The following is a 27,913-nucleotide window of genomic DNA, read 5'->3' as shown; positions in this document are numbered from 1 at the left end:
ATCCTGGAAGATTCCATAGACTCGTCCGCTTGCTGAGAACAAGGCGAAGGATCGCTCATCCAACCCTGTGACTTTTCTCCACGACTCAGTGTTTTTTGGCCCAGAAGTGCGTTTTTAGCTATAATATGGGGTTTATGCATTGCAAGCTGACCATAGTATCCCTCCCTGTCAAGTTCTCGGCTGGCTGCACTTGACGAAACTGCCCGTGCACGCCCAGGATTGATACGTGCAGTCAGCAGATTCAGAATTGCTCGTCTGTTTTGCATCTCGGAACCAATGCACATATAACCAGGTGATGAGGTGTGGGCACAGTTGTTGGGAATAGCGCCTCACGCAGGCTGGTAGTTAGACTGTCACTACCAGCCTGCTGTGCGCCTGACTTGTACATATCTCTGGAAACCCTCCCAAATTTGTAGGTCAGACCCGTAAACCCGAAGTAATACGTTTTTTTAAAGGAATCGCAGATCAGAACCTCCTGCACACAAATTAACGGTGAAGCTGCCTGGGAGACTCGGGACTGTGACAATAGACGCCGTCAGGAAGTTGAACAGTGTGTTTATGGGACTTGTAGTTCACCAGTATGTCTGTGAGCAACTATAGCCAGCTCTCACACCCAGCTCCCCTTAAGACAGGGTTACACATGGACATCATGTCAAGGAGTATCCGCTTTCGTCCACAATCTTTCCCTCAGTCTCCCATGCCAGCATCATCTCAGCCACTGTTCCTCGTGAAACATCAGTCTTCCTCACTGAAGCTCCTGCGGAACGTGCCCCAGCAATCACTCTTCTCTCAAGGTCACTGAGATCTCTTCCTCTAGCCTGGGCAGCCAGAATAATGGGCACCTGGGCCTGCTGAGCATTTGTACACATGACCCTCAGCATGATGGGATGTTAATTGATATATTAACTGCTTTCAGCATACTTTGTATCCCTCATTTTCTCAGGTGTTTCCTTTATTTCAGCAGTTACCTGCTTGTTTGTTTGCTAGTCCCTACACTGGTCTGCAGAGCACACCTAGTGGCATCAAAAGCAGTCAAATCACTTCAGTATGAATGAAGAAAATGTGAACAATAATGCTTATGAATACAACAGAATATTTTTGTAGTAGTTAGCCTCGGAAGTTTCTGCCTGGCATATGTTGTATACTGGGAGTGCTGTACACTGGGGAGTGCTGTACACTGGGAGTGCTGTACACTAGGGAGTGCTGTATTTTAGGAAGTGCTGTACACTAGGGAGTGCTGTATACTGGGAGTGCTGTATACTGAGAAGTGCTGTATTGGACACCATGTCTTACCAGTGCAAGAGGGCAACGCAGGACTACTGGGCAGGGAGCTGCAGGGCCCAGGAGACACACATCCCAGCGACGGCGCCCGGGGCAGCTTCCTGCAGGCCAGCACCAGCAGGTCCTTACACTGCTTGTGGCAGTTCACACCACAGTCTGCAACACACACAGCACAGGCACTGCCACCAGGCTCCCACAAGGGACCCAGTGCAAATCAAAAGAGCTCCACTGTCACTCTCAAATTCCACCTCATGCATATCCCATTTGTAAACATAAACACAATAACATTTCAACACAAAAGCATTAGGAAATACAGTACAGGGAATGACACAAATAAAAACGTGGATTTTTAACCAGTTAATATCTTAGAGTTCCTACAAAGGATCTTAGCATAGCAAACTGTCCTGTTCTATATGTAGAGTGCTTTTGTTTTCATCCGAATAGAAAGCAATATAAAATATCAGGAAATCAGTTCTTGTTATTCATCTTTCTGCTGTACGGTGCTGAACCACAGGGAGAGTGTCTCCGTTCATGGTTCCACACTGAGGTCTGATGGTTTTGTTATGAAGGACCGAATCAGCAGGGGGTAGACATACTCCCCTGTCCCCCGGCCAGCAATAGAGCTGTTTAAACACAAGGATGTGTGTTCTTCAGGAGAACTACTTTCAGAGCTATTGGAGTATCAGATACAGGGAGCGACTCCTGAACACACTGCACCCAGTTCTGCGTGGAGCTCGTCCGAGCAGGCACACGGGCACACGGGCACACGGGAACACGGGTACGCAGGCACACGGGCACATGGGCACGCAGGGACTGGCGCTTACCTTTGCACTTGTAGCCTTGTTTGATGATCCCCCAGAGCTGCAGGAGAGCATTCGGGGGGCAGGGCGGGAGGAGAGATAGGAGAGAGAAAGACAAAAGAATGTCAGAGGCCGGAGGAAGGAACGCCGGAAGGAAGGTGATGCGGAGAGGAGGGAGGAAGCGGCTCGGGTAGCCGTGTCACAAACAGGATACGGCTCCTCTCAACACCCTTCCGGAGCTCCGCCAGGGCCAGGGCCAGGGCTGGGAGGAGAGGGGAGGGGAGTGGGAGTGGGTCCACATTCCACTCACACCAGCGCTCACCCCCAGCCCTGCACACGCACACAGTTGCTGGCCCCTCGCTGCCCACACCGTATCAGCAGTGCAGCCAAGCCAGCAGAGAGCTGGGCCTCACAGCCACACTCAGATTACACAGAGACCAGCCTAGAGCCCAGAGCCTACTAACATCATCTCATTACATCACTTTCAACTGCTGCTTATCCAGTTCAGAGAAGCACTGGGCACAAGGCAGGGTACACTCTGGACATGATGCCAGTCCATCACAGGGCACACACAGACACAAACAGACACACACACTAACTCCAGGGCCAGTTTTTCCAGAAGCCAATTAACCTCCCAGTACGTCTTTGGACTGTGGGAGGAAACTGGACCACCTGGAGGAAACCCATGCAAAGATGTGGAGAACATACAAACTCCATGCAGACAGCACCCCAGGAATTGAACCCAGAGCCCTAGTGCATCGAGGCAGCAGTGCTGACCACTTTGCCACCATGCCTAAGCAGATCATGTAGAAATTAAATGCAGTCTAGGAAATACAGTTCTCATTGCTATATTGCAATGCTTCAGTTGACATAATGAGAATAGGACATTCTGTTGTAAATAGTATGGCTTTCACATTGATTAATGTGAATGTCAAAGCCGGCTGAAACAAACAAGCTGAACCGTGTCTCTTTTCCATTACTGAATTCTTTCACTTGCTGCGAGTTACCGAACTATACAGGACAGAAGGAGGTAGCTTATCAAGAAGGCTACGCACAAATCCAGCGCAGTGCTCACAGAAGGTGGGCTTGAGGTACGTCATCTCCTGGAAGTTGTGGGAAAAGCCGGGGCCCATCTTGCACTGCAGTAGGGAGTTCGCTCTCAGGAAATAGGCCATCATTTCGTCCTTACTGATCAGCCCGTCCCTGTCCGGACACAGGAGGGGATTAGACATTTCTTTATCCAGTAATGGCCAGATGCGAGCTTGAAATAAGTTCCCCAGGTGGCTTCTTCACAAATCTTCTTATTAAAAAGTCATAAACTACACATTTGTTTTGTTTACAACATTCGGAGAACATGCTAGCTGCACAGCTTGACAAGATGGAGGAAGGAAATCTGATGTAGCTCAATTCACTGGAAGACATAGGTTTACAATGCTTTTTTCATACTCATTGCTACTCCCTCTTTATTTCAGTTTAAAAGGACAACAATAGAGAAGTATGCTAAATTATTTTCATTAATGCTTTTAACATTAACCTGGAGCTTTGATATTCCCTGATTCATGAAACAGAGCAGGGTAGGACAACATTCACCTCCTCAGACCTGGGTCTCAAAGCTCATTCTTACTGCGGGTGACGCTTTTAAGACACTTTTTATATTTACAAAGTAAAAGATGGCACTGTTCATGTATTAACACTTCATGTTTTTTATAAACTGTTAGTGAGGGTGACAACAATCGGTTGTTAGCCCTGAAAACCACTTGCAGAACAGCTTACTCTGTTAGCAGTAACTTGTTAGTCCCCATGTTACTGTATGTTGTACAGTATTGAATGAACAGCATTCCTTATATTACATACAGTCCATTCCCAAACACCTTTACAGATTTTTAAACATAAAAATCTTAAGTACAAAGGAGCCTGGCAGACATGACCCATAATTAAACCAAAACAATTTAAAGACTAAACAGCTTCCATTAAAGCATCTATTTGTCTTTGCCTGGGGATAGATGACACACGAAATGTCTTTTCACATGATATCTTTCTTGTGACATACCCTAGTTGCCATCTTGTGTGTTATTTTTTTAAATAATGATTTTAATCATGCAGGGCCGGCCGAGACTCACTGGTCCTTGTCCAACACGCAGAAGGAGTCTAGGAAGGGGAAGTTGGCAGCTATGCTTTCAAAATCCTCCTGAGAGATGTACCCATCATGGTCATGGTCATAATTCCTAAACACCGACTTCACAACAGAAGAAGCAGAAATTACTCACACTGCCAGGTACTCCTCTAGATAAGACAGCAGTGACCTGGTCAATAACTAATAATGCTTTATTTTAAAAATAGAATATTAACTTAACATTTAATTATGCTTGATGTGGGTGTCAGTTACTAATGTTCCATCAGGCAAATCTGTCACTTTGTTAATACTGTACAGGAGTCACTTCGTAAGCATGAAGAATCAGAGCTGCAGTCAGTTTAACGTCATTATTTTTCAATCATACTTATTAAGTTTTGAACAACAGTTCTCGAGCATGTTCTTTTTCAAACTGACACAAACACAGCACACTGGAGTGCTCTCTCATCTGCAAACTGTCCTCCAATCAATGTTATTTCCCAGCTTTCTGTAGAGGAAACAGGTGTTTAGGAGCTGGTCAGGGCTCTGTGGAAGAGGATTTGTGGGGTAGTGCGTGCTCATGATGCAGAAACACGCGCTTGGGCAGTTTTCAGTGAAGTGCTTCTCTGATTGCAAATTGATTTGAAAGCCTCAACACATCCTCGTTCCATGACAGGCAACAGCGAGTGTATGTCATGGCTCCCTTCAGTAGCAAGTCTCCATTGACCCACAAAGACTCCCTGACCTTGCCAAGCTGTCTGCTTGATTAGAGCTTGGACTCATCATTAGATATTGATTGGTCACTAATGAATCACTAATTGATTAGAGCTTGGACTGCAATAATTAGAAGCTGCACAACCTGCTTCCACTGCAGAACAATCCCTGAGAACAAAAACGTCTGTGTCCTGCCCCTGGGGCACCGCGAAATCAGACCCTGGACGCAGGTCTTTTTATGTGTACGATATACACTTTTTATGTTTTGTGTCTTTTTATGTAGACGATAAACAATCATGATGTGAATTTCCCAATTCATGAGCAATATGAGATAGTTTTCTCCTGATTATTATTATTATTATTATATATTATTATCATCATCATCATTCACTCTTACACAGATTTTAAGACTAGAGGAAATTCTTGCTTCAGTTAGTCACTGACAGCCACATTAACTACATGGGATGGGTGTTTGTATCTTTTCTTGGTTTATTTTTATTTAAAGAAACCAAAATCCCAGTAATGCAGAAAAGGCTATATGTCGAAAGCATGGACTGAACAGACACAGACTTTCAGATTTCTTTCAGATTCATGAAATGCAGCCTAATGAGTTGCATTCAGAGGTTAATTAAACTGGGAATAAGTGAAATGATGGCGTAGGACTGGGCCATGAAATCAAGAACAGAGTGCTCACATCCACAACTTTCCGGATGTGCTTGTTGATGACAGTGGGGTCAGGTTTCGGGGTCACTCCGGACGCCCAGTCCAGGGGCACCATGGGCTTGTTTGGAGTGGTGGGAGAGGTAGGCTGTGGGGAAAGAGAAACACACAGCAGCTTGCAGGACGATCACACCTTTCCAAGTGAGTCAAAATGAAAACCGAATCATGCTCTCAGCCTTGTAATTCCTTCCAGTATAAGTTATTTGATCTCTTTTTGTATTGGTGATAATACAATGAACGACAAACAAGAGAACCCCCCCCAAGTGTAGGAAAAAATGTCTGACTTTTTCAGTAGCTATACTACCATGCAGCCTGATCTCCACAGATGGCTGCCCATCAGCAAGGCTGAGCCTGGTCACTACTTAGAACAGGAGACCTCTAAGGAAAAAGCTGAGTCAGCTACAGCACGATGATCAAAAACATTGTGGTGCTGTACGTGCTGTCCGTAGGAAGAGGTCCTACCTGCAGCCATTAAAGAGCTCATGGAACTTTTTGTAAGGGTGGGGATGCAGCCCTGATGTGCTGACTATAGTCCACTGCGGGTTTTATAAGTGAAGTTTACCCAGTTTTATCCCTCAGTTGAATTCCAGATATGGTATATTTCTTTTAATGACTTAATCTGAGTAGTTGACCGGCTGGTTCTCATCACCAGAGATGCTGCTGCGTGTCAGTGCTGGTTGAGGGGGTGTGTAAAGTGGTTAGGATTTCTACTGAATAAAAAAATAATAATTTTAAATAAAATTAATATAATATCATTAATTTCCGTTTTGCCTTTTGCCCTTTTTTCAGATAGGCGTGCCATGTGTTTTTGAAGGTGTTGTCACATTATTTCCCAGAACAAACCTTGACAACACTTCGATACACTTCGCTGTGGGAGCATTTCTTTTAAATAAAGACAGCTCTCCTGCATACAGAACTTGTGATCGTATTGATAGCTTTTCCCTTAATACTTGTACCTGTCGCTTCCCCGGGTCTGTACCTAATACACGTCTCAATAGTGACAGGTCAGCCATTTCCCTGACAGAAATGCCTGGAAAAAAGCTCCATACGGCAGACACTCACCACAGATTTGGGGTTGCGGGGCTCCCGGAGCAGAGAGAGTTCGTAAATCTCATCTTCAGTGTAATAGAGATCTAGAGAAAGCTAAGGAGATTAAATGCACTGTAGAATCGCTGTCTATGCAGCAGTATTTGTTTACACTCGCTGTAGATGTAAACCCACTGGCCTCAAATCACTGTCAAAAATAAGTGAGTTTAGTCCATAGGTGCAGTTTTTTTTTTCAGAACTTCACATAATTCTGAAGCAGTACAAAATATAATCACTTTGGTTTAAACGACTGCAAGATTATCCATAAATATGTTCAACATAGGTAAGGAATAACATGGTCTCATTTATCAGATTGTGTAATAAATTCAAGAGTGTTTGAGTGAAATCTAGACTTCTGAATGTTTTATTAGGAACGGCAGCAATATGCACTTACAAATATTTAATCATTAATAATGACACGAAAGGACTTACTGTCAGCAGGTAGATTAAATCCATATTGGGTTCGACTTGTGCAGTGGCGTTCTGTAACGATACCAGCTCGACGAAAGTGACGTACAGCTGCTGCATTTTGACAATATTCACTTTGTTCTCCTCTATCCAGTCTGGGAAGACGACATGCACTGCTATCAGATCCTTCAGGTGAACCCCCAAGATGGGAATCTTAAAGTCTTCGCATTCTGCGAACGCCTTCCGATAGTTACAGTAATTGCCGTTGGAGGAGACCAGCTCTGTCATCTCGTTCCAAATCTGTGAAAGCAGCAAAATCAATAGAAATAGAGAGGAAGGAAGACTAGAGAAAGGGCAAAATTCAGAACAAACACAGTGGGCTAAGAAATCCCTGAGCAAATGGGTGCAAAGAGCCAAGCGAAAACAGCCACCTCTCACATGACAGGGCTCAGTGCGCCGAGCGAGTTACAGAGGTGATGTCACCCTCCTCTGGATCTGGGGAGTGTACAGCTCTGCTGGGGCAGAGGCTCCAGTCCTTTGGTGCAGTGGAGTTATGTGGTTATGTAGGGTGAGGCTCTCGGAGGCAGAGACTCGCCGTGAAGATCAGTCGCCGAGCTTGCTGTGAAGCAGGAGGGAATTAGGCAAGCTGACGCAGAGCCCTGCCGCTGTAGAGAACCCAGTTTCATGGTGAGACGGGTCGACCGCCAGTCCAGAGAGCGGCACTCTGTGTGCGTCTCGAGCGGGACTGATTCCCAGCCGGACAGAGGGTGCTGCACTCCGCACCCACAGGGCCTCTGCTCCTGCTCCTCTATTCCCAGAGCACTCAAACTGCTCGCGTTGAGGAGTAGCTCCGCCTAAGGCAACTGTCAGGCTGCACGAATGTTTCGAACAATCAGAACGACAGTAACTATCCAGGAGTTTTTCTTAAACAAGACTAGGGAAGGGTGACGTGGTGGCGCAGCACTGGGGTCCTGGCTTCAGTTCCAGACCTGGGACACTGTCTGCGTGGAGTCTGTATGTTCTTCCCGTGTTCCAGTGGGTTTCCTCCCACAGCTCAAAGACATACTGGTAAGTACACTGGCCCTGGTGTGAGTGTATGTGTGTTTGTGTCTGTCTGTGCCCTGCGATGGACAGGCATCCCATCCAGGGTGTATCCTGCCTTGTACCCCCCTTGCCTGCTGGGAAAGGCTCCAGGACCCCTGGAGAAGTGGTTAGAAGATGGGTGGACGAATGGAAAACTAGGAGCTTGTGATAATCTAGATGTAGTCAAGTATAAATGACAGAACAGGAAAAACAAGAAAGAGGGGATCAGTATTTGACCACAGCACACAGCATGTGAGTGAAAATATGCATATTGACCTTTAAAAATAGTTTACACCAGTCACGTAAGGCAAAGGAATTCTTACTTTTCTAGCTTTCCATTTCCTGTTCATGCTACACTCTTTTTAAGTGTAATGAGTCCACAGACCCATCTTAACCACTGAAAGAGCAGCTGCCGTCTGCAACAATCCTGATATAGCGCACTACATTCCTGGAGTGAAAGTTTCTGAGACCCTTTGAATGATTTCTGTTCCCCAGAGCTGATCAGTATTAATTTAAGGAATAGACCAAGGCTCCTTGATATCCTGATTTTGGGCATCATGCTAGGTTAACAGGACAGAAAAGAAGTTAGAAAGAAGAGCAAGGAGTGAGAATTACTGGTGCCCATCTGGATTGCATGAAAACACTGGCACAGCGAATTTTTGAAAGATGTTCAAAAAGCTTTAAAAGAGCTGTCAGAGGTCCTCGGTTTCCCCACCTTTGTCACCTCAGGCGAGAGATGTGAATGAGTCTCCTTCAGCCGGGAAATGGAGCTGTGACTCAATCCGCCCACGACAGCCATCAGAGTGTTGAAGTTCTGGAGGTACAGGAGCTTCTGCATGGAGACCAGGAGAGAAACAGCTCATGACCTGGCCTGCAGAGCCCTGCTGTATTCTCTCAGCTCTCCACCTTCATGAAAGAGCACCGCTGAAGCACAAGAAATCCCAGTGCTTTTGGTATCAAAGGGGCATTTGAAGACAGCACAGCACCGAGACTTTTTTTTCAGATGAATGCTGTATACAAACTTCCAGCAGCCTTCTCCAAAAAAACTGGCTTAATTATTTTAAATGGAAGTTCAAACTGTAACATTGCTTATCTCAGTTGTGTTTAAGGTTATGCAATAATGAAAAATCATGGTATTATAATGAAACAATAACATACAAAGATCTGTTTTACCTTGATGAGTCTGGGATCTATGATACCATGATGAGTCTGGGATCTGTTGTACTATGATGATTCTGGGATCTGTTTTACCTTGATGAGTTTGGGATGTGTTTTACCTTGATGAGTCTGGGATCTGTTTTACCGTGGTGATTTGGGGAACTGTGCTACGCTAATGAAGCTGGTACCTGTGCTACATTGATGAATTTGGTGATGACCTCGGCGCGGTGCTGGGGCGTCAGTTTGCTGAGCACCATCAGTTGGACCCACTGGGAGACGCCATTAAAGAGAGCGATGGATCTCTCCAGGGTGGGGTTATCCATCAGACAGCCGTGGGTCACGTAGCTCTGATAATCTGTGAACTGCAGCAGCGGAGGCAACGTTACAGTGCAGAAACAGCTCACTGGGAAAGCATGCAATTGGTACGGTAGCTTCAAGGAAACAAACACGTCATTTAATTACATGGCAAAGTAGAAAAAATGAAATTTGTCACTCTTGGACAATAGGTGTATTTGTGTGGCTTAGATTGTGCAGAAAGTAAGAGGAACAACAGCTTGTGACACAATTGATTTGAATGGAATATGTCATGTGCTATATTTGCTTATGCAATACCTACAGCATTAAGCTCATCACTCCACTTCTTCCACATTACGATGGAGGAGGTTAAATGACTCACATGAAGATTTAACAGGCAAGGAAAAATATTCTGAGTCCAAGAATAATTAACATCCAAATCTGCCGCACTGTTCTCTCAAGAATATCATTTTCTAAAGCTCAGGTCCTCAGTGATTAGTATCTTAAGCCTGGCCAGTGACACGACTCTTCCACACCAGGACAGACATGGCTGGAGGTCTGCTTTCAAGAGGGGAAATGAGCTGAGTCAGCCTCACACCATGCTCTAAGACAGCCCGGTCTTGGGCCTGGGCTGCGGGTTCTACCCTGCCCACATGTGAAACTGGGACCAGCACGATCCCTCTTGGCACGGTGTGTTTCGAACGGCTGCCTTGCCACGCTGGGGCCCTGGCTTCCTGGTGAGCGGTCTGTGTGGAGTCTGCGTGTTCTCCCCGTGTGCGAGGGGGACATGCTGGTAGGCTGGCTGGCTTCTGGGAAGCCCTAGGTGCCAGTATGAGTGTGTCCGTGCGTGCCCTGCGATGGACTGGCATCCCGTCCAGGGTGTGCGCTGCCCTTGTGTCCTGTGCCGGCAGAGGTGGACTCCAGCTCCCCCGAGGCACCGTGTCGGATAAGGTCACCAGGAAACGGGTGGATGGGCGACTGCTCTGTCCGCGGCCTTCCCGCGCTTTTGCAGACTCACCGAAATCCGTCGGAAAGACTTGTATTCCAGGAAGGTGAGGTGCTCCGCCAGCTCCATGGGCTCCAAGTGGTCGAAGAGCAGCGAGGCTTTGCCTTTTTTCGGCTGCTTTTTCCTCTGGGTCACCCGCCTCATCCAGTCATATGACGGGCTGCAACAACAAGGGGGATTTGTCGAGTTATATAGGAAGGCACTGTATGCTTCTTATTTCACTTTCCCAAGTTGGTTGTTATTTTTAACCATTGTTCTTTAAATACCAAACTTTCTTGACAAATGTCTTATTTTGCCGTTTGAGGGCATTTGGGGCCAAACCGCCCCCAAAAAAAGAACACAGTGCCACAATGGAGCTCTGATCATGAGCTGCTGTGATAATAAATACATAAAGAAGAGCTATTAGGCCACGTATCATTAAATACTGTAGCTGTTTTTCTGTGAAAAAGCAATTGGCAATTCTTAGTTGGAGGAAAGATGAAAAGATATTTACTGTATGATATTTGATTCTCTTTGCATTCCTGGCATGTGCAAGATTTATCTGTTGACAGCCAAGAGAAATACTGTAGAGGCTTCACTTTGGATGAGACCCTTTTCAATTCTGGCTTTTTAGAAATCAGAGAGCTTTTGCTGGTATTGCTGTTTTATACAGCAAAAACAATGCTGTATCACAGTCTGCTAAGTCAATTTTAATTTTGATTTACATGGACCAAAATTTGGAAAATTATATATACACAACTCTTAATTATGAGATGCTTTTTAACACAGAACATAAATGTCACCTTGATTAACAGGCCAATCAATTTCCCTTCTTACTTCATTTCACAAGTTAGTACTGTGATGCTGTGAACTTGAAACACATTCAGTAAAAATTGAGTTGCCCTGTGAACTCTGTTCAGGAATCGTGTTTGTTTTCAATGTTGTCCCAGGCACTCTGAGACTGAGGCGGTGGGTGGGCTCGTGTTCTCACATGGTGGAGATGTCGATCAGTTTGAAGTGCTCCTCACAGCCCAGCTGTGCAGCCACATCCCGGAACTCCTCTGTGAGGCGGATCAGGCCCAGATCAAGGTTAAACTCCGCAGGGAACTCCACGATCCAGTACCTGTCCGGGCAGGGTTAGAGTTAGGGTTACAGAGGTGTGCAGCACTCTCTTCAACATCCCAGGAAAAGCATGACATATCTGTGGCCATTTCTATTACCAAAAAGATCAAACACACCTAATTAACTACAACATATTTAAAAGACATGAAAACGACACAAAATGCAAATTCATTATTGCTGTGCTTCACAAATAAACAGAAGAGTCAAATCCCCCTTTTTATAAATTGTCAAGGCAATATCTCCTCCTGCACAGCTCCTGTAGTAAATTCACAATTTTTTTAAACTCAAACACCCGAGTTCACAGCCCTGAGGAGGCTCACACGTGAAATCGCTGTTGTTATAGTAATAACGTATCTCTGTTCAGAAGACATTCACTTCAAGAAGTGGTTCTTGTGGGGAGGAAGGAACCCAGAAAAACCTAGATCAGTAGTCGTATCCCCAAGTGGTTAAGCTGAGGGATCTGTGTAAAAGGTGAAATTACCTTGAGGGCACATCTGCCTTTGAGACAATTTGACTTCCAAAGATGTACAGCCGAGAGAAAAGAAGAGCCATTTCTACAGCAGGGTCTCCCAGCCCAGCCAAGCTCTCAGTTACACAACCCTCAATTCACTTAATTAACTGGATCAGGCTGGAATGTTTTCAGATTTTCAGAATATTCCAGGTTGCCTTTTAACTATGGCATTTCATAGGCTAGGTAAAATGTTTCTCTCCCAAATGTTTGAGAAGGACAAAAAAATCATCAAATATCCTAATGACACAACCTGTTAGTTTCATTAAGGCTTCAATTAATTAGGTAAATAGGTTCAGCTGGTGAAAATGATGTGAAGAAAATTCACATAACAGCTGAGTCACAGTTGCCTTCACCCCCCAAAAATTGAATAGGAGATATTTCCCTTTTCTGTCGCCTTTTCCCACAAGGTGATGTGATTCACATCGCACCCTGCTGGGAGGGAGAAAGTAGCGTAGCCTGCTTCTGTCCTGAGAAGAACAGAGCCTATACCAGGTACAGTACATCCTGTGTACACTAAAGCAGCTGATGGACTGGGAGTCCCAGAGCAGCAATGCAGATGCTTACCTCATGAAATAGCAGATTTTCAGTCTTGTTCTCTGGCAGTCTTCACCTTCACAGTCCCGGTACGTGTCACGTGTTAAGGAAAGTTCATTGCCTCAGTCTTTTTGCTTACAAAGACCAGCAGCTGAAAATCAGGAGCTGACAATTGTGTGTTTTACAGAAAGAGAGGGTTTCATGAGGTGTTCCATTAACACCTATCTGATATTTAAAAAGAAAGGTTGTAGGTGATTTAACTGCTTATCCATGCCATTAATTTATGTAATTAAGCTCAGAGGGGAATGATAAGTAAGATGCCCAGTGGCTCTCTGGGACTAAATTACCTCATCCCTGGTTTAACATCTCTAGCATTTCAATCTGAATGCCTGATCTTTCCCATTGTGTCAAAACTGAAACATTGTGGCAAAACTATCAACAATGTGCAATCTCTGGTCATGATCAGCAGAGACACGTTCCAAATGAGCTACGATTATTTTGAAAAAAAGTGTGTTCCAAGAAGATCTACCCAAGTATCCTGACAGGTCTGGGAAGGCTTTGACGGAGTAAGGCTTTTGAGTAAAAAATGAAAATTCTGCAATCAATGGCTGTCTGACTAAGAACCAATGCAGTCATGGCTGGAATAAAGAGATTGTGTAATATAGTAGCTTTGGTGAAGTGCTGGCTAATATTGCAGTTTCACAGCCCTAGCCTGAGGCACTTTCTGTGTGGAGCTAACATGATTACCCTATGTTTTTGGGTCCAGTTTTCTCCCACTCCCGAAGGGTGTGCTACCTACAGTAGGTCAATCAGTGTCTGTAAGCTGCCCTCATGTGTGTGCCCTGTGATAGACTAGGGTGGGGTCCAGCGCTGCTCTCTGTGCTTTCACGGTCCGGCTTGCTGTGACCCTTACCAGCAATAAGCAGCTTTGTGATAATGGACAGACAGAAAGTCGCATTGGTAGGTTTTTTTTAAAAGACAAGTACAATACTTCCTTTGTGCTGCATCACATGCAGGGCCTCCTCCTGTGAGAGGGCTGGGAGGCGCTGGTGCCCTTTAATAGAGAATAGGGCAGGGCCAGGAGGCCATGAGGCTCCCCGTGGAGAGACTCCAGGGAGCGACAGCAGAGAGGGCTGCCGTTTCCGGTTCAGGAACAGGGCATGCTGCCATGGAGGAACAGTGGGGTGTAGGTGTATTGAAAAAATAATAAGCCCGTGCTAACTGAGCTCCACAGCAGTGCCTTCATTTGGAGAGATGTAAATAAATGTAACTACCCTGCTGCCAATATATCTAATGTTTGCTAATGTTAGAATTTAGGTCTTGACTGAATGACGTCCAGGTAGCGGTGCCTCTACCTTGTGTGGTGTGTTAATTCAGGGGTTATCTTGGATATCTAGGACACTTTAGACTTAAGACTATAGATTTTTCTAAAATGAAAAACTGCTTAGAAATTCGTAACTCTGGCACAGCAGTGGAGGTTGGTAATAAACAGGGCATATAGAGTCCAAAAAACGCACCTTAGGGCCAAGGACCTGCATTTCAGCTCAGTGGCACTTGGAAGGATATATTAAAAGCAGCTTTCCAGCCAGCTCGGTCGATGTGACATACCAGCGGTGCATTAACAGCACAATCCGAGGCAAATGACTGCTCCCTAAATCCCCGTTGTCATCTGGAAAACACAAGATGCAGTCAGTCCTGACCCAGCGGGGCGCTCTCTTACTGTACCTGCGCCTGCACAATGACCGCCAGTAAAATCAGATCTGAGGTCTGGAGATGCACAAGCAAACAGCTGCAGCAGGTCTTTATCACAGGAAAAAGAATGAAGAAGGAATGAATGATGGCTACACTCCTTCGATTACTGAAATCTTCAGCTTTAAAGAAACACTGGAGGTGTGCACATGGCTGAATGATAAAGCAGACAGGGGCACTCACCAAATGCCTCAATGCAGGCATTTAACAGCTGGTCTAATGTAGCTGCTTTTCCCAGAACTGACGATCCCATGGTCAATGAGTGGCCTTCAGAGACTGGTTCATTTTTTCCGAGTGGAAGCGTGCATCTCCTCATGGAGGGGAGATTAATAGCACAAAGCAAGGTCTTGGCCAGCGCCTTTCAAGAGCAAACTGTGTGGAGAAACAGAAAAGTCTTGGTTTCTAGGGTCTGTTGTGAAAGGAGAGGACACACAAGTTTTAGAAGGCATGGGCTTTCATGACAAAGGTTCACAGAGAGACAGCCTTGTAAGGCCTGTAAGATCTTTCACCGAAATCTGAAATGCTGTATGGTTGTTTGAAGAGCTCAAATTTCATATTTCTCTAGCCAAGTAGTAAAAAAACATTCATGTTTTTAAATTAAGTTAATTGTTTAAATTTGACTTCTTAAAATGTATACACAATGAATTGTAATTTTGGAATGGCCAATTATTGTATAATTTACCAGTAAATTAAGCCTCCTTTACAATTTTTTCTTCAAGTACTCAAAAAGATTTTGCTGATTTGGAATCAGTCCAAAGAAGAGCAACAAGATGCATTCTGGGGCTCAAGGGAGTGTCCTACGCTAAGTGAAAGAACTGAACCTTTTTAGTCTTGACCAGAGAAAATTACAAGGAGACCTGACACGTATTTAAAATCCCTGATAAATTCAATGCAAAAGACATCTTCAAAATGAACACTGAAACACAAACCAGAGGATACAAGTGTAAACTACATGGAAGTGCACTTAAAAGCACAAACAGGAGGCACTTCTTTACTCAAAGGGTTGTGTGAATGTGGAAAAAAAAGATTTCCAGCCATTTTGTTAAAGCCAATATCCAGGCTTCTTTCAAGAAAGAGCTGGATGAGATCTAAGGATCAATTAACTACTATGCTAGTATCATCCATACAGCCCCCTCTCATTTGTGACTTTTCCTATTTAGTTTCCTACTTAGTACCCATAGTTAATTTTGCTGTTCAAGAGTAATTTCTTTTCCTTTTGAAATATGCAGATTTTCTTTTTTTTTTGTCAAAAGCTCTGCTCCTTTTTTGAAAACCAACTTTGATTTGAAGCTGTGATTTGAAACATTGCACTTCTAGGTTCTATAGGCCGAGGAGTGCAATGAAGGTAAGAGAGGCAGTTCATTTGGGATTGCTACCGTCTGGGTGATTTTAAACTCCATCATGTTGGTGGAAAAGGGGGCTTGTGAAGTGAGGCAGCGGTCAAGTGGAAATGTCCCTTGTTTCTGTGGAGGCAAGCTGCCACCCACGACACCCCACATCTCCTAAAGAACAAAATACCGATCCCTTATTTTCAAGACTTCTATTCTAATCTTTTGTCTTCATAGTAAAATGGAGGCATTCATTGAATGAATACTGTGTAATATATTTAAAAAGCCATTTTTGGTGAAGAGAAAACAGTTGAGATGTTGCAAACTACGGTGAGTTCCACTTAATTTACCGGGTCAGTTATATATTACACCCTTCCACACCAAACCTTCACAGAGCTCAGGGCTTTACCAAGCCGAAAATACAGCATTAAATGCATGTAAAATGTTTAGCTTAGTGCAATTCCGAAATAAGTTCTGCTGTTGTCTTTTATTAAGCTGACAAAGACGAGACTCTTTTAACTGCATTGACCGCATGTCTGCCTTGGGACCCGATGACCTGGATGCGATTCCCTCTAACTGGCTAAAACACAAAGTTAAGTGCACTGAGGTATCTTTCCAGCCTTTCCTCATGGGGGCACAGCAATGCACCATTACAGTGAAGTCAAGGGAGGTGACAGACACATAAACAGACTTCAGAGTCAGACAATTGCATGCAGCTGGCATGATCCCTATTTATTAATATGACTGACAAAAGCTGCCATTGTAACTGTCAATAAGGAAAAAGCAGCCTGTTTCTTTTTAGGCTCCCACTCTGGGATGCTAACCCAGAAAAGGTAATTTCATTATACAGTACACCTATTCAGTTGTGCTAACACAGCCATTTCAAAGAACTGATTCCACCCCTCTGCATGCGCTTCTCTTACAACGCATGACGGAATTATGGAATGTTGCATCTCATTACCAAGCAACCGAAAGCTTCCTATCCTTTCTCACTGCGTTTTGATCTCATCCAAGTAGTTCTGCCTAATGTGGGTCTATTGAAAGAGAAGGTAACCTAAGTGCTTCCATGCAGTCCTCATTTTGTTAAAAGCCCTTTTCATTGTCAAAAGCCCTAAGGCCTATTGTCTGAAAATAAGAGAACTGTGGAGCAGCACCTCATGATCTACAATGAGCTGATCTATGATCTACAATGAGGCAGTGGAAATGTCTGTTCCAAGTTTATTATGGAGGATGAGAAATGAACCAGCCGTCTCCCAAAGGTATGAGTTCAACCTGTATTTTTCTTCCTATCTTTTTGTTAAATACCTAACCCAATTTGGAATCGCCATTTGTGTGTTCTTCATATTTTGGAAGAAGGCTACAGAAGCTGCAACTGCACACGGGGAAGAAGGAAGAAGGAAAAGCAACTTCCTTCTGACGCACTTCGAGTGGCTTCGAGCCGCTCATCTTTTCAGGTGTTACTGGGAAAACGTAGCCCCTGCGCCGGAGGGTCAGCACTGACTAAGGAGAGACGCATCCCTCACCGATGGCTCTGCACACCCGCAGCTGCTCGGTGGAACTGAGAGAGCCCAGGTGGACTAATCCCAGTCACAGTCGGCTAGTATGTGTGAGCATCTTTACTGGTTGAGCCCCTGGAGCACTGTCTCATGACTAAAAAGCCAGACTCCAGCAATGGAGCAGAACCATTCACCATTATGTACAACACTGCGCTAACCTTATCATTAGCTCTGAAGAACCAGTACTAACAGCTTTGTACTTTTGCAGATTTATCAGTTGGAAAATTTCTCCTAGCTAATGCCAGATGCTCTTTACCTTTGCATTAACTACACCTGCTGACAGAATGGAAAAAGTGTTTATCTCAACTTCACGAATATTCTCAAATATCTCAACATAAATGTTTGTCTTCTTTCCTCAGTCTTCCATGTAATGCTGCTACTTGCTGCTGCTAAATCTGCTGCTAAATCTTCCGCCCATCACACCCGACTGAAGGCGACTGTGGAAGGGAGACATGGTGGTCTTGTCACACCTGTTGGTCCCCCAGTTTGCCAGTTCCATTTTCCACACCATGAGTTAAGCATTGCTGAGAGGAGTAATATTGTTCTCAGTGACAACACTGCACGTTCCCAGGTACCCAACAGTGTTGTCATTGAGACAGAACTGTTGCCCAGCAACTCCAGGATATCATTGCCAAGTCAAGTCCTCAATACCTGTCACGGTCGACACCCCCTCCTCCAGGGGGCACTCTAATATAGGCACTCTCACAGGGTCTTAAAATACTCTTTCCACGGGAGTCTCACCCGGCTCACCTCACCGCTACCAGTTACAATACCAGAGGCATCCAGCAGGGCTACTGTGCTGGGAGGAGGGCCTTTAGAATGGGAGACTTAGAAACCCGTCGCTGTACCCCCTTCTTACACAACTTCACAAGAAACATCTTCACACACACTCCACCTGTCTCTGCACTGCCTGGCACATCAACCGCTCTGTTTATTTTAGCAAATTAATATTTATATTACAATTATTTTATTTTTGTTTCCCATGATGTGGCAAATTACACGACATATACAGTAGGTCAAACCTCACGTATGAGAAAAAACAACCTGTTGTTCAGCTCCTTCGCCATAATTTAATCTGGATTTCTCTGAGGCTTTTGGACAAGACGGCATCCTTGCCATTCTCTTCACCCAGCAAAAAAAAAATGTTTTCAGGGCTGTAACAAAAAAGCACCCTGCCATTCCACGCCGCTCGACTCTAGAGTGAAGAGGGGTGAGAGTGAATGAAAGGCCTTCATCTTTCCCAAGGTATTATAATAAATCTAGAGCAAGATTTCCATAAATGTAATTACTTTCATCATCTTTCAATAGTCCTTCCACTGTACCTACATTTCTTTTATTCCAATTATATTTTTTCATGCCGGGTTAATAGCCTCCTAATTTGAGCAAGCTCTCCTCCCCATCAGTGCTATCCTCCAGCTGCACTGTCTAATGCAGCCAGATTCTTTCAAAGAATGTCCTTTGAAACAGCCAATCTTAATAATTATTGGTTATGTGCTTACTGTGTTATAAAACCAGTTTTATGATTTAGCACATGTTGTACAGTCTTACTGTGGCCAATTAAATGAATACAGACTTCAGTTTTGCTGGGAGGGTGATCAATACTCCTTTATATAACATTGTATGTGGAATGAACTACAGGGGTAGGTTTGATTCTGCCCATCTGGTGTTGTCACCCCAGAGGCAGGATCAGATGATGCTGAGGAGGACTGTTGAATGACAGGTTCTTCACCAATTTGCCCTAGGTAAACACTGGCATTTCATAGTGCAAGCGATCACATCACTCCTATCCTAGAGTCCTTGTACAGGCTTCCTATCAGGTTTTGTGTTGACTTCAAAATCCTCATATTCAAATATTGTATAAGGCTCTGCATGGCTTGGCACCTCAGTACCTGTCTGAGTCACTATCGTCCTACAGTACTTCCCACCTTGCAACCTTTGCTCATCTAATTCTGGTCTCCTGTCTGTCCCCCAAGACCATCTACACTGTATGGGTGACAGGGCCTTCTCCTGCTGCACCCCAAACTCTGGAATACCATAAGGATATCCGAGAGTTGCTTTCCATGAGCCCTTTCAAACCTTGATTCAAAACCTTTGTTAGAAGGGTGTTTATTTAACACCACAGTGTCCTGTGCAGTGACCTGTCATGACCAGTTTACAGGCACTTTACACCCAACGGAGGCTCTGAGTGAACCTCTTCTTCCTCCACCTCCATCCCTCTCAACTCTGTGTGACCTGATCATGCACTCTGTGTGAACCTGCTTGCTAATGTTGAAGTCATAGGAACTTCGACTAGACTTTGGCAAAAGTACATTTTGGAACGACAACAAGAGAAGGAAGAGCTTTTCAAAAGCGAGTCAACAAAACATAAGCAAACAAAAAAGAAGGAAAAATGAGACCAAGACGCCTTGAAGAACATTTAAAACAGTGTAACGCGCCAACTGTTGGCCATAATCTTGCAGCTAACAAACTGTCAGGGTTTCTGAAAGGGGTGAGTAGTCGGACCCCCGTGTGAAGCCGGGAGGAAGGGGGTTCGAGCAAAAGTAAATCCAAGATTCCAAATCCAAGTTGTTAGGCAAGAGCGAAGTCAAAAGTAGGAGAACAAGAGAAAGCTGTGGAAGACTTCTCAATAGTGAGCGTAGGTAAGCCGTTTAAACATTGAAGAGGGAGAGACGTGGTTGGGTACTGAGTTCCTGGATGAGCATGTGTGGAGTTTAGTACGTGTGGGAATGCCAGGGCGCTTACGGGAGAAGGTGCAGGTTGTGACAACAAACAGCAGCAATTAATATATATACTGTACACAACTAAATTGAACGTGGTGCTGCTTTGTTTACATTAGATAGTTTCAAATATTCATATTAGGGAATCGGTCCAATTCTGCTTCTGGAGGGACAGGGTTTTGCAGGTCTCTGTAAAGCAGCAGCACTAGAAGAACTGAGAGAAGCTGTTAAACTGGCCCAGTTAAGCCAGTAACCAGCTTGGTTAGCTGAGCTGGACTGAACACTCACAGACATACCAGGACTGGACACACACGGGGTAAATTTACTATGGAAATCTAAGGCTTTGCAATTAAATGATGGGATTGTATTCAGTTGTGTTACATAAAGCAAAAACAGTAACAACTCCCCAGTGTGGTGTGAGTGTACATGTCATTGGCAGACAGTACTCATAGTGGGAATGAAAGGGGTGTTTTATTTGGTGTCTTCAGCAGGCAGACAGGAACATTAATTGCTTTGTCACAATGCTCTATTCTGGCAAATGCAAATATTTGACGCCAGATCAGTGTTCACACAGATGATCAGCTGACCCCCAGACATGGTTAGAAATTGAATGATGGGCCTTGCAATTAATTGGTTTTACGTGAAAAAATAAAGACCATAAGACCTGGAAAATTAGTCCCTGGTGATTGGGCGTTAAGTGCTTTTATGTATAATCCATTACCATCTCTCTGTTGGTACACACATAAATCATGTCACAGTTAAAATCATAATTGATTCTGTGATGCTTCATAAATGTGATGTCAGTATTTTTCCAGATTTTAATTAAATGTTAAGATCTGAATCATATGAGATGTACCTCGAAGCCTGCATCCACTAGTTTTTACAAATGTCTGCACAGCCTTGTTCTTTTCTACCAGTGGTAATCTAGAAATAAATCCATACAGAATGACACAAGATATTTTAACAATGTTGAATGTGGCAAAATAAAATAATGTTTTAATCAAATATAAGTAGCAATGTGATCGAATGAAAGTAAATCACTCAGATATTCATTACGAATATTTCTGAGTGGTAGTAAATCGTGAAAATTGGTTATCTGTTGCTTACAGCTTGCTCACGGATCAGTGAAACATGATTAATTCAGTGCTCGGAGTGCATTGATTGAACTCTTCACCCCATTGCATCCTGCAGCTCAGACCAGCTCTGATGTCTGGACCCCAGAGGTTCAAAACTGACCAGCTGTTAAAGGAGAGCCCACCTAATACACATTTTTATAGCTGTGAGCAAACAGGGGACCATAGCAACAGCACTCACTACATTCATTCCAGTTCAATGCCAAGCCAACCTGCGCAAAACCAATGGAAAATCTATCATCTTGCATGATAATAACAATTTCAACAGAATCTTTCTTCCAAAATGTCCAACAGAGTCTAAGGAGGGACCCGACCTGAACAGCAGTTACTTAAACTTCCTTAGTTAAATGTCTGAGCTTAAAACTGAGAGTACTTGGAAGATAAACTTGGAACCTAGGAACCTCTCAGCAACAAGCTCCTCTCCCCAACCACTGTCTTCATCGTTTTTTATTTCATGTAACTGCCATTAAATTTCACCTTGGCCTTCAGATTCGCAAAACAATTACGTCGTCAGAAACCCATGTCTTACCCCCCCCTGCAGAAAATATCCCATTGCTGTAGGTTATCATAATCGTCTCTTCCAGCAGGAGCTTATTATTTTTTATTTTGCTCTGCTCTATTTTATTCCCTGCTACTGCCAGCTTTGGGGAGGGAAACATATCGGTGAATGTTTTTCTTGGTTTTTCAACACTTTAGAAAAACACAGCTGACCTACAGGTTTCCAAATAGTGTCCTTGGTTTCAAATGTGAATACATTTAGACAGTATAAACAGCACCATCATCACTGTTACCATCGTTTTGTGAACCAGATGAATAGTGCCGCTTCGCTTAAATATGGTTTCACTGCGACAGTCCTCCACGCTTTCCACACAATCTGTGAATGATAAAAAGGGTGCCATCGATTCCCCTCCTCACCTCCTTGCCTCATACTTCTGTCTGGAGCTGTTCCATCTGTTGTCTGTAACCAGAGGAAGTTGGAGCTGACGTGAGCAACTTCCACCCCTAAACAGCACAGCTGTAACAGACAGAAGCAACATCTCGGAACACTGGGATACTAGCCGTGTTTTCAATAAATAGCTTCTCTGCAAACACGTCTAAACACATTTCTGCGTTTGTTACTATTCCCAGTTTCCGAGCGCCTGACCAGCTGAATTGCGTGCCTTAATGTAAACCGGAACAGATATCCCACCCACAATCTACTGAATGTTACTGCATTACAGTGTCAGGCTGCCTTTGTTATTTGACTAATTTCCACTGGTATCATTGTCATTAAGGCTCCACTATACAGATTTTTTCATACAGCATTCATTCTTAGAATATAAAACAATTTCAAAGCTCAGTAAAAGGAGTGCATGAAGTAGCCCAAGAGCAAATGAAAGGCAGACAGCTGGAAAATCCACACAATGCTGTGCATTCAGAATATATGCATGATGTGCACTTTTGTGCGTGAAGTATATGCATGATGTTTTAAATTGTTACACCAGTGATAATAGTGCTGTACACGAAAGATAAAATACAACAACATTTTGATTGTATCCAAGTTGTCCTTGGTGGTCAGCTCTACTTTATGACAAGGATAAAAAAATGGTAAAATCCAATAGTTCATTTATTCACATTCAAAAACCTAAAATAAACCACAATGAAGAGGAAACAGAGCATAGATATCATAGCATTTAAAATACATTTAAACAGAGCAGGAATCAGACCATTCACGAATGCAGTTAAAGAGCAGCTAACTTAATTATTAACTTAATATTAACTAATTAATATTTTACAGAATGACTATGCAGGGCCTTGAAATTCTTATAAGAGGCCAGTCTCAGAAATAATAATAGCCATCAGGGGCATTTTACTCTGACAACAGCTCCAACTCACAGAGCTCCTTCACTGACCAGCCCCTGCCTGGGATCCTGGCTAGTGAGAGTTAATGTGTCACCAGTCTAATCTATCATCACCCAGTGAGCAGCACCTTGTAGCCAGGTGTCTATTTCTCTGTGGCTGTTGGCACGAAGGCAGGCTAATGTGTGAAGAACAGAAATTGATTCTTTAAAAAGGACTTGCAAATACACAGATTGTCATCATTCTTCAATGATTACGTCATATAAGGAAAATTTGTATTCATACCAGTTTATTTTTAAGCCCTTTGTTTTAAATCTCTTTTCATTGCATGTTACTGTATCTGTTTTCTTTATACTGTTTTAACTCAAAAATAAATATGCAAATATCAGTTTTCAAAACTAAACTTCCAATTTTTAAAAATTAAACTACCAGTGTAGTGGATTCATTTAGCAAATAAATGTATTTTGCCAATGCAACTTAAACATGTCCCCATTTATGCAAGATGGGCATTTTAAGTGAAGTTTATTGCTCATGGATGCAACAGAAGTACACACCAGGGACTTGAACCCGCAACCTTTCAACCACAATTCTGAAGTACTCACCACTGCTCTCTTACAGGCTTGACATGCAAGAAAAAAATTATGAGACATCTCCTGAGCACCATTTTGCCTAAAGAATTCCAATAGAATCACCAAGGGATATGGAAAGGAATTTCTGCTTGGTCAAGTTTTGAAATACCTTTAATGTTTGTGACAAAGGGAAGGAGAAACGAAATACTTGTCAAGCATTCTGAATTTTTAGAGGGTTTTCTTTAGCTTCTTTGGGGAGGGCAGGTGATGGATGGCTGAGCTACAAAGTTCAGAGGCTCCTTCTGCACAGCACATCAACTGTTATAAGAAATGTGCTAAAAGCCCATTGCTTTATCTCTGTTTTCCAGTACCACTCCTCAATGTAAACAGTTAAGCATGTGTAAACGATGAGCGACACCCTCGTTAAGGGCTGGCTTTTAATGGGGTCTTGTATACTTACCACACAGAGATATCAGCCTGTCCTCAAACACAGAGATTGCAAGTGGCATTTTACGTAAAACAGATTTATTCCCCGAGTGCCCAGACTGTGTGAGAGAGACACAGACGCACTGACTGCTCATCCTCTTTCTGTTTCGTAGAAACAGTTCCAAGCATGCTCCCATCTCCAGCCCACCTGAAAACTGTTTTCAGCTCACAGGGCTCTAGAAATTAAATATTACATTGTTCTTTCTTCTTTTCCCATCTTTTGTGTTAATTCTCAGTCCCCTTTCCTACAAATGTACTCAAATAGTTTTCAATTGTTATTTTTACAAAATAATATAGCCTTCAATTTTTTTTCTCTGACATGAAACATTTACATTAGATTTGTGAGCTGGTTTTACTCTGTAACAAGAACATTCAGGAGCTGTACTTTCTTTCGCCTTGCTGTTGTGTATCTATTGTGATTTGTTCTTTATCTTGTTCTATTTTTAAAAATGGAATAGTTTTTTTTCACAATTCAGAAAAGAAGCTGTGTTTTCATACAACAGTACAATATTGTGCGTAACTATGCCTGCAGCATATGAAGCACTTTGAACAAAGTTCCTCAGAAGTCACTTGACCGCTCCATGAATATTTCATGAAACAGGTTTGCACGCTTTTACAGAAAAACTGTCAATCGGAACAGAGCACTGAGGTGTTCGGTCTGGTGCTGTTGGTGTTCAGGTAACTGGTTCAGGTAATATACCTTTCTGTCCACTGTAACCCAGACATCCAGGAAGAGGCTCTAGACAGTGACATCCTCCTCTCTACTGGTCTACTGTTTACAAACCACACTTTCTCCCATGATGCTTAATCCAAACTCTTAAAAAGTGACCTACAGCTTTCTTAACAATTTTTTCCAATCCGTTGTTCACATAAAATGAGAATCAAGAGCTCTTTATGAATAAGAGCATCCTCACTGGAAATCCCCTCTACAAGTTACACACAACGACACGGTACTGAATTACAGATGAAAAATGCTCTCCAAAGGGAAACTCTGGCTGCCCTTTTATCTACATTTTTTCTTGTTTCCTCTGAGCACAGATCTGCTGCACAAACAACTTTGACCCAGAATGGCTAAAAGGTTCAGTTCAAATTGTGTCTCTATGTAAACATCACTCCACCAAAAAAAAACAAAACTCTTTAAATGAGCACCAGCTTTGATTGCTATGTAGAATGAAGAATTAGCCCCTGTGCCTGAGCGATACCCTCTGTGACAACGTTACACAGCCCGGTGCAACCACACTGTTCTGTTTGTCAACATCGTACAGGCTGAGTCAGGATGCCTTGAAGAAGCATGTGACCCTTCAAAGCAAAAACTCCCAGAGGAGCAGGAAAATATATACCGGCACTCCCGCAGAACAAGCCAAAAACCGAAAGAGAAAGCATGCCACCCAAACCTGCAGTGGAGAAGGAGGGATGGAATCTCTCGCAGCAGAAACACACGACGCAGACAGAGAGCCAGTGCAGCTGCTCATAGCTCCAGCGTGAACTGAGCAACAGCTGGCCTCACAGCCCAGCTCTGCACGTCTTAACCAGTCACATGCACCTCCTCTGATCAATCTCTCAGACCTGCCCGGAGGTCAGCACCACTCCATAAGTTCCTCATTCTGACAGCGCCGAAACCAGGGAGCTTTCAGTTCTACAGCCGTGAGATTCACTGATTGCAGTGGAATGAAGAACGGGAGTGCAGTGAAGCAGGGTATTGTTAAGGAGAGTTCAGATTATAGAAGGGGACACACAAGGAAGGATAATGTTGCTGCTTCAGAATCCAACCTCTCCCCCACTGTTCTAGCGCGTTGGCTTCAATTATTCTGGAAGTCAGAGGCCGACACACGTGTGGCTGTCGGCACAGCACTCCTGAGTTCTGGACTGACAGAGGCAGCTTCGACTCGGACTTCAGAAGGGCCACTGTAATGGGAGTGCCAGCGAAAAACACGCGCACACAATCGCCTTTCTGGTTTCCTTCCACTTAAAACATAACACACCAGCACGCTTAGGTAAGCCATCACACCTTACTCTTCTACATAAATATCATACAGCCCAGTCATACATCCAGTATTTGTATTCCTTAGAAAGAGTGGCGACAAAATAGCCTGGAATCGCAGGGGCTGTTTTTGGTGATGAAATTCTTGCCTTGTTATTTGCTGTTGCTCTAATGGGGAGGTGTTCAACACCGGCGCTGTATTTCTGCCACTAAGTCATGTCAGCCTGCTGCTGGCTCTCACTGAAAGAAGTGTGATGGTTTGACTTCTGGCTGATTTTAAATCTTAAAAGTGGCTCTCAGTTCTAAAAATGCTGCCTGCTCTTTTGGGATTTTGTGTTTCGAGCTGATATCCTGTAATTACCATTTATGAGTTAGCATTATTCCTTTGACCTTGCCCTCATTTCTTTTCTTGTTACTTTTACAGGATGTCACCAAATGTGTTTTAATCTCGCGCAGATCAATATGAAAAATTCAAAACAGAATTTATTTTAATTAGCAACAGAAAATGTAACTCATTTGTAAAGAAAGGAGTATAATTGACTAAAAAAAGAAGCTAAGGAATAGATTATGATAATATTATGTGCTCAGAGAATGAGATAGATGCTCCCTGTTCAGCAAAGAATAATCACTGCATACAGGAAACTGTGTGTGCGAGTGAAATGAATTTAGTGCTGATGTGAGCTGTGAAATATTAATAAACCCCGGCAAGGATTCTCCCCTGCACTGCTCTGTGCACAGCTAATTGTTTCAATGCTGTCAGCAGGAGAGAGAAACTGTTCTTGTAGGAGCAGTGATAGCAGAGTCGCGACACTGTGCAAAGATTCCAGGAAGACAGGACCAGTGCAGATAGTCTGTCCATCTGACCACGTGCTCCCCAGCCTATCGCAGATCGCAATGGACATTGTCCAGTGCTAAAGGCAGTCAAAGAGCAATGGAAAAGGAAAAAAGTCTCCAGTTATAGAAGCAACATGTAACATTTATACATAAGATGCCTATGACCTCCACTTACAGCCTTTCTCTATTACCTGATGTCTGTCTTCAGAACGGCCTTCTCTTTTATTTCTCTGCCTGAGATGTTCCTGGAATCAGACAGCTTGACTAGACCTCCTCTAATAAGGCTGATTGCCTGAGTCTCCTGTGATTTCCCAGGGGGTGCTGGGTGCTCTGAGATGGGTGTGGATGGAAGATGCTGTCACAGATGGAATGCTCTAATGTGTGAAGCTCCTGCATCCTGCAAGGGATGCAGGATGACCCAGCTGACCGGCGTACTCACAGACCCACGGCCGCTGTACTCTTCTGCTGCTCTGCCTCGCCCCAAACCTCTGCCCAAATTCACTTACAACAGATGGGGGGTGTCCATAGACATAACAGACTTCTGAGAGCAAGTCTTATTTCTCAAGCCTGCTGGAGCCAGCTAACTACAATTACAATGCAACTGAACTGGTCTCCACCCCCCTCCATCTGAGTGGAGTCCATTTAGGAAGGGGGCTTTTTTTTTTATCAGCACTTGATTTTCAAGCAAGAGGTTTCTTTTCTAAGCCCAAGGCTTACAGAGATTTGAGTCTGGGCTGATGATGGAGAAAGTGCTGGTTGTTCAGTGCTGTCGGGGCATCAGAAACAACGCCTGGTGAGAGACGGGCATGTGCGCTGATGAGGCAAAGCTGAGAAGAAGGAGCTGCTGGATCCACGGATCACAATCACTCTTCCCTCCAGCCTTCTAACCTCCAATACAGGGGCCCGGCAAGCAAC

At 43.8% G+C, this 27,913-nt stretch overlaps 1 protein-coding gene across 7 annotated transcripts in view; it reads right to left on the bottom strand.

Annotated features, from left to right (window-relative positions):
• Nucleotides 1-27,913, bottom strand: part of rasgrp3 (RAS guanyl releasing protein 3 (calcium and DAG-regulated)) — a 47,439-nt gene that overhangs the window by 7,877 nt on the left and 11,649 nt on the right. For 5 of the 7 annotated variants that reach the window (XM_015362967.2, XM_015362966.2, XM_015362970.2 and 2 more), the window contains 14 exons: nucleotides 14,739-14,927; nucleotides 14,373-14,475; nucleotides 12,837-12,899; nucleotides 11,631-11,762; nucleotides 10,673-10,820; nucleotides 9,549-9,722; nucleotides 8,918-9,034; nucleotides 7,144-7,419; nucleotides 6,688-6,768; nucleotides 5,600-5,713; nucleotides 4,202-4,317; nucleotides 3,137-3,284; nucleotides 2,106-2,142; nucleotides 1,294-1,437 (listed from right to left, as the gene is read on the bottom strand). In XM_015362967.2, the coding sequence (XP_015218453.1) occupies nucleotides 1,294-1,437; nucleotides 2,106-2,142; nucleotides 3,137-3,284; nucleotides 4,202-4,317; nucleotides 5,600-5,713; nucleotides 6,688-6,768; nucleotides 7,144-7,419; nucleotides 8,918-9,034; nucleotides 9,549-9,722; nucleotides 10,673-10,820; nucleotides 11,631-11,762; nucleotides 12,837-12,899; nucleotides 14,373-14,475; nucleotides 14,739-14,871 (1,786 nt within the window). In that variant the 5' untranslated portion in view covers nucleotides 14,872-14,927. Of the gene's footprint in view, nucleotides 1-1,293; nucleotides 1,438-2,105; nucleotides 2,143-3,136; nucleotides 3,285-4,201; nucleotides 4,318-5,599; nucleotides 5,714-6,687; nucleotides 6,769-7,143; nucleotides 7,420-8,917; nucleotides 9,035-9,548; nucleotides 9,723-10,672; nucleotides 10,821-11,630; nucleotides 11,763-12,836; nucleotides 12,900-14,372; nucleotides 14,476-14,738; nucleotides 14,928-22,204; nucleotides 22,612-25,577; nucleotides 26,009-27,913 lie in introns of those variants that run through there. The other 2 variants (XM_015362968.2, XM_015362972.2) reach the window with 2 other exon arrangements.

Source organism: Lepisosteus oculatus, chromosome 17 (genome assembly GCF_040954835.1).
Source record: "Lepisosteus oculatus isolate fLepOcu1 chromosome 17, fLepOcu1.hap2, whole genome shotgun sequence".
In the NCBI taxonomy this organism is placed as follows: Eukaryota; Metazoa; Chordata; class Actinopteri; order Semionotiformes; family Lepisosteidae; genus Lepisosteus; species Lepisosteus oculatus.
Note: the sequence above shows the minus strand (reverse complement) of the source record. Positions and strands in the feature narration are given on the sequence as shown.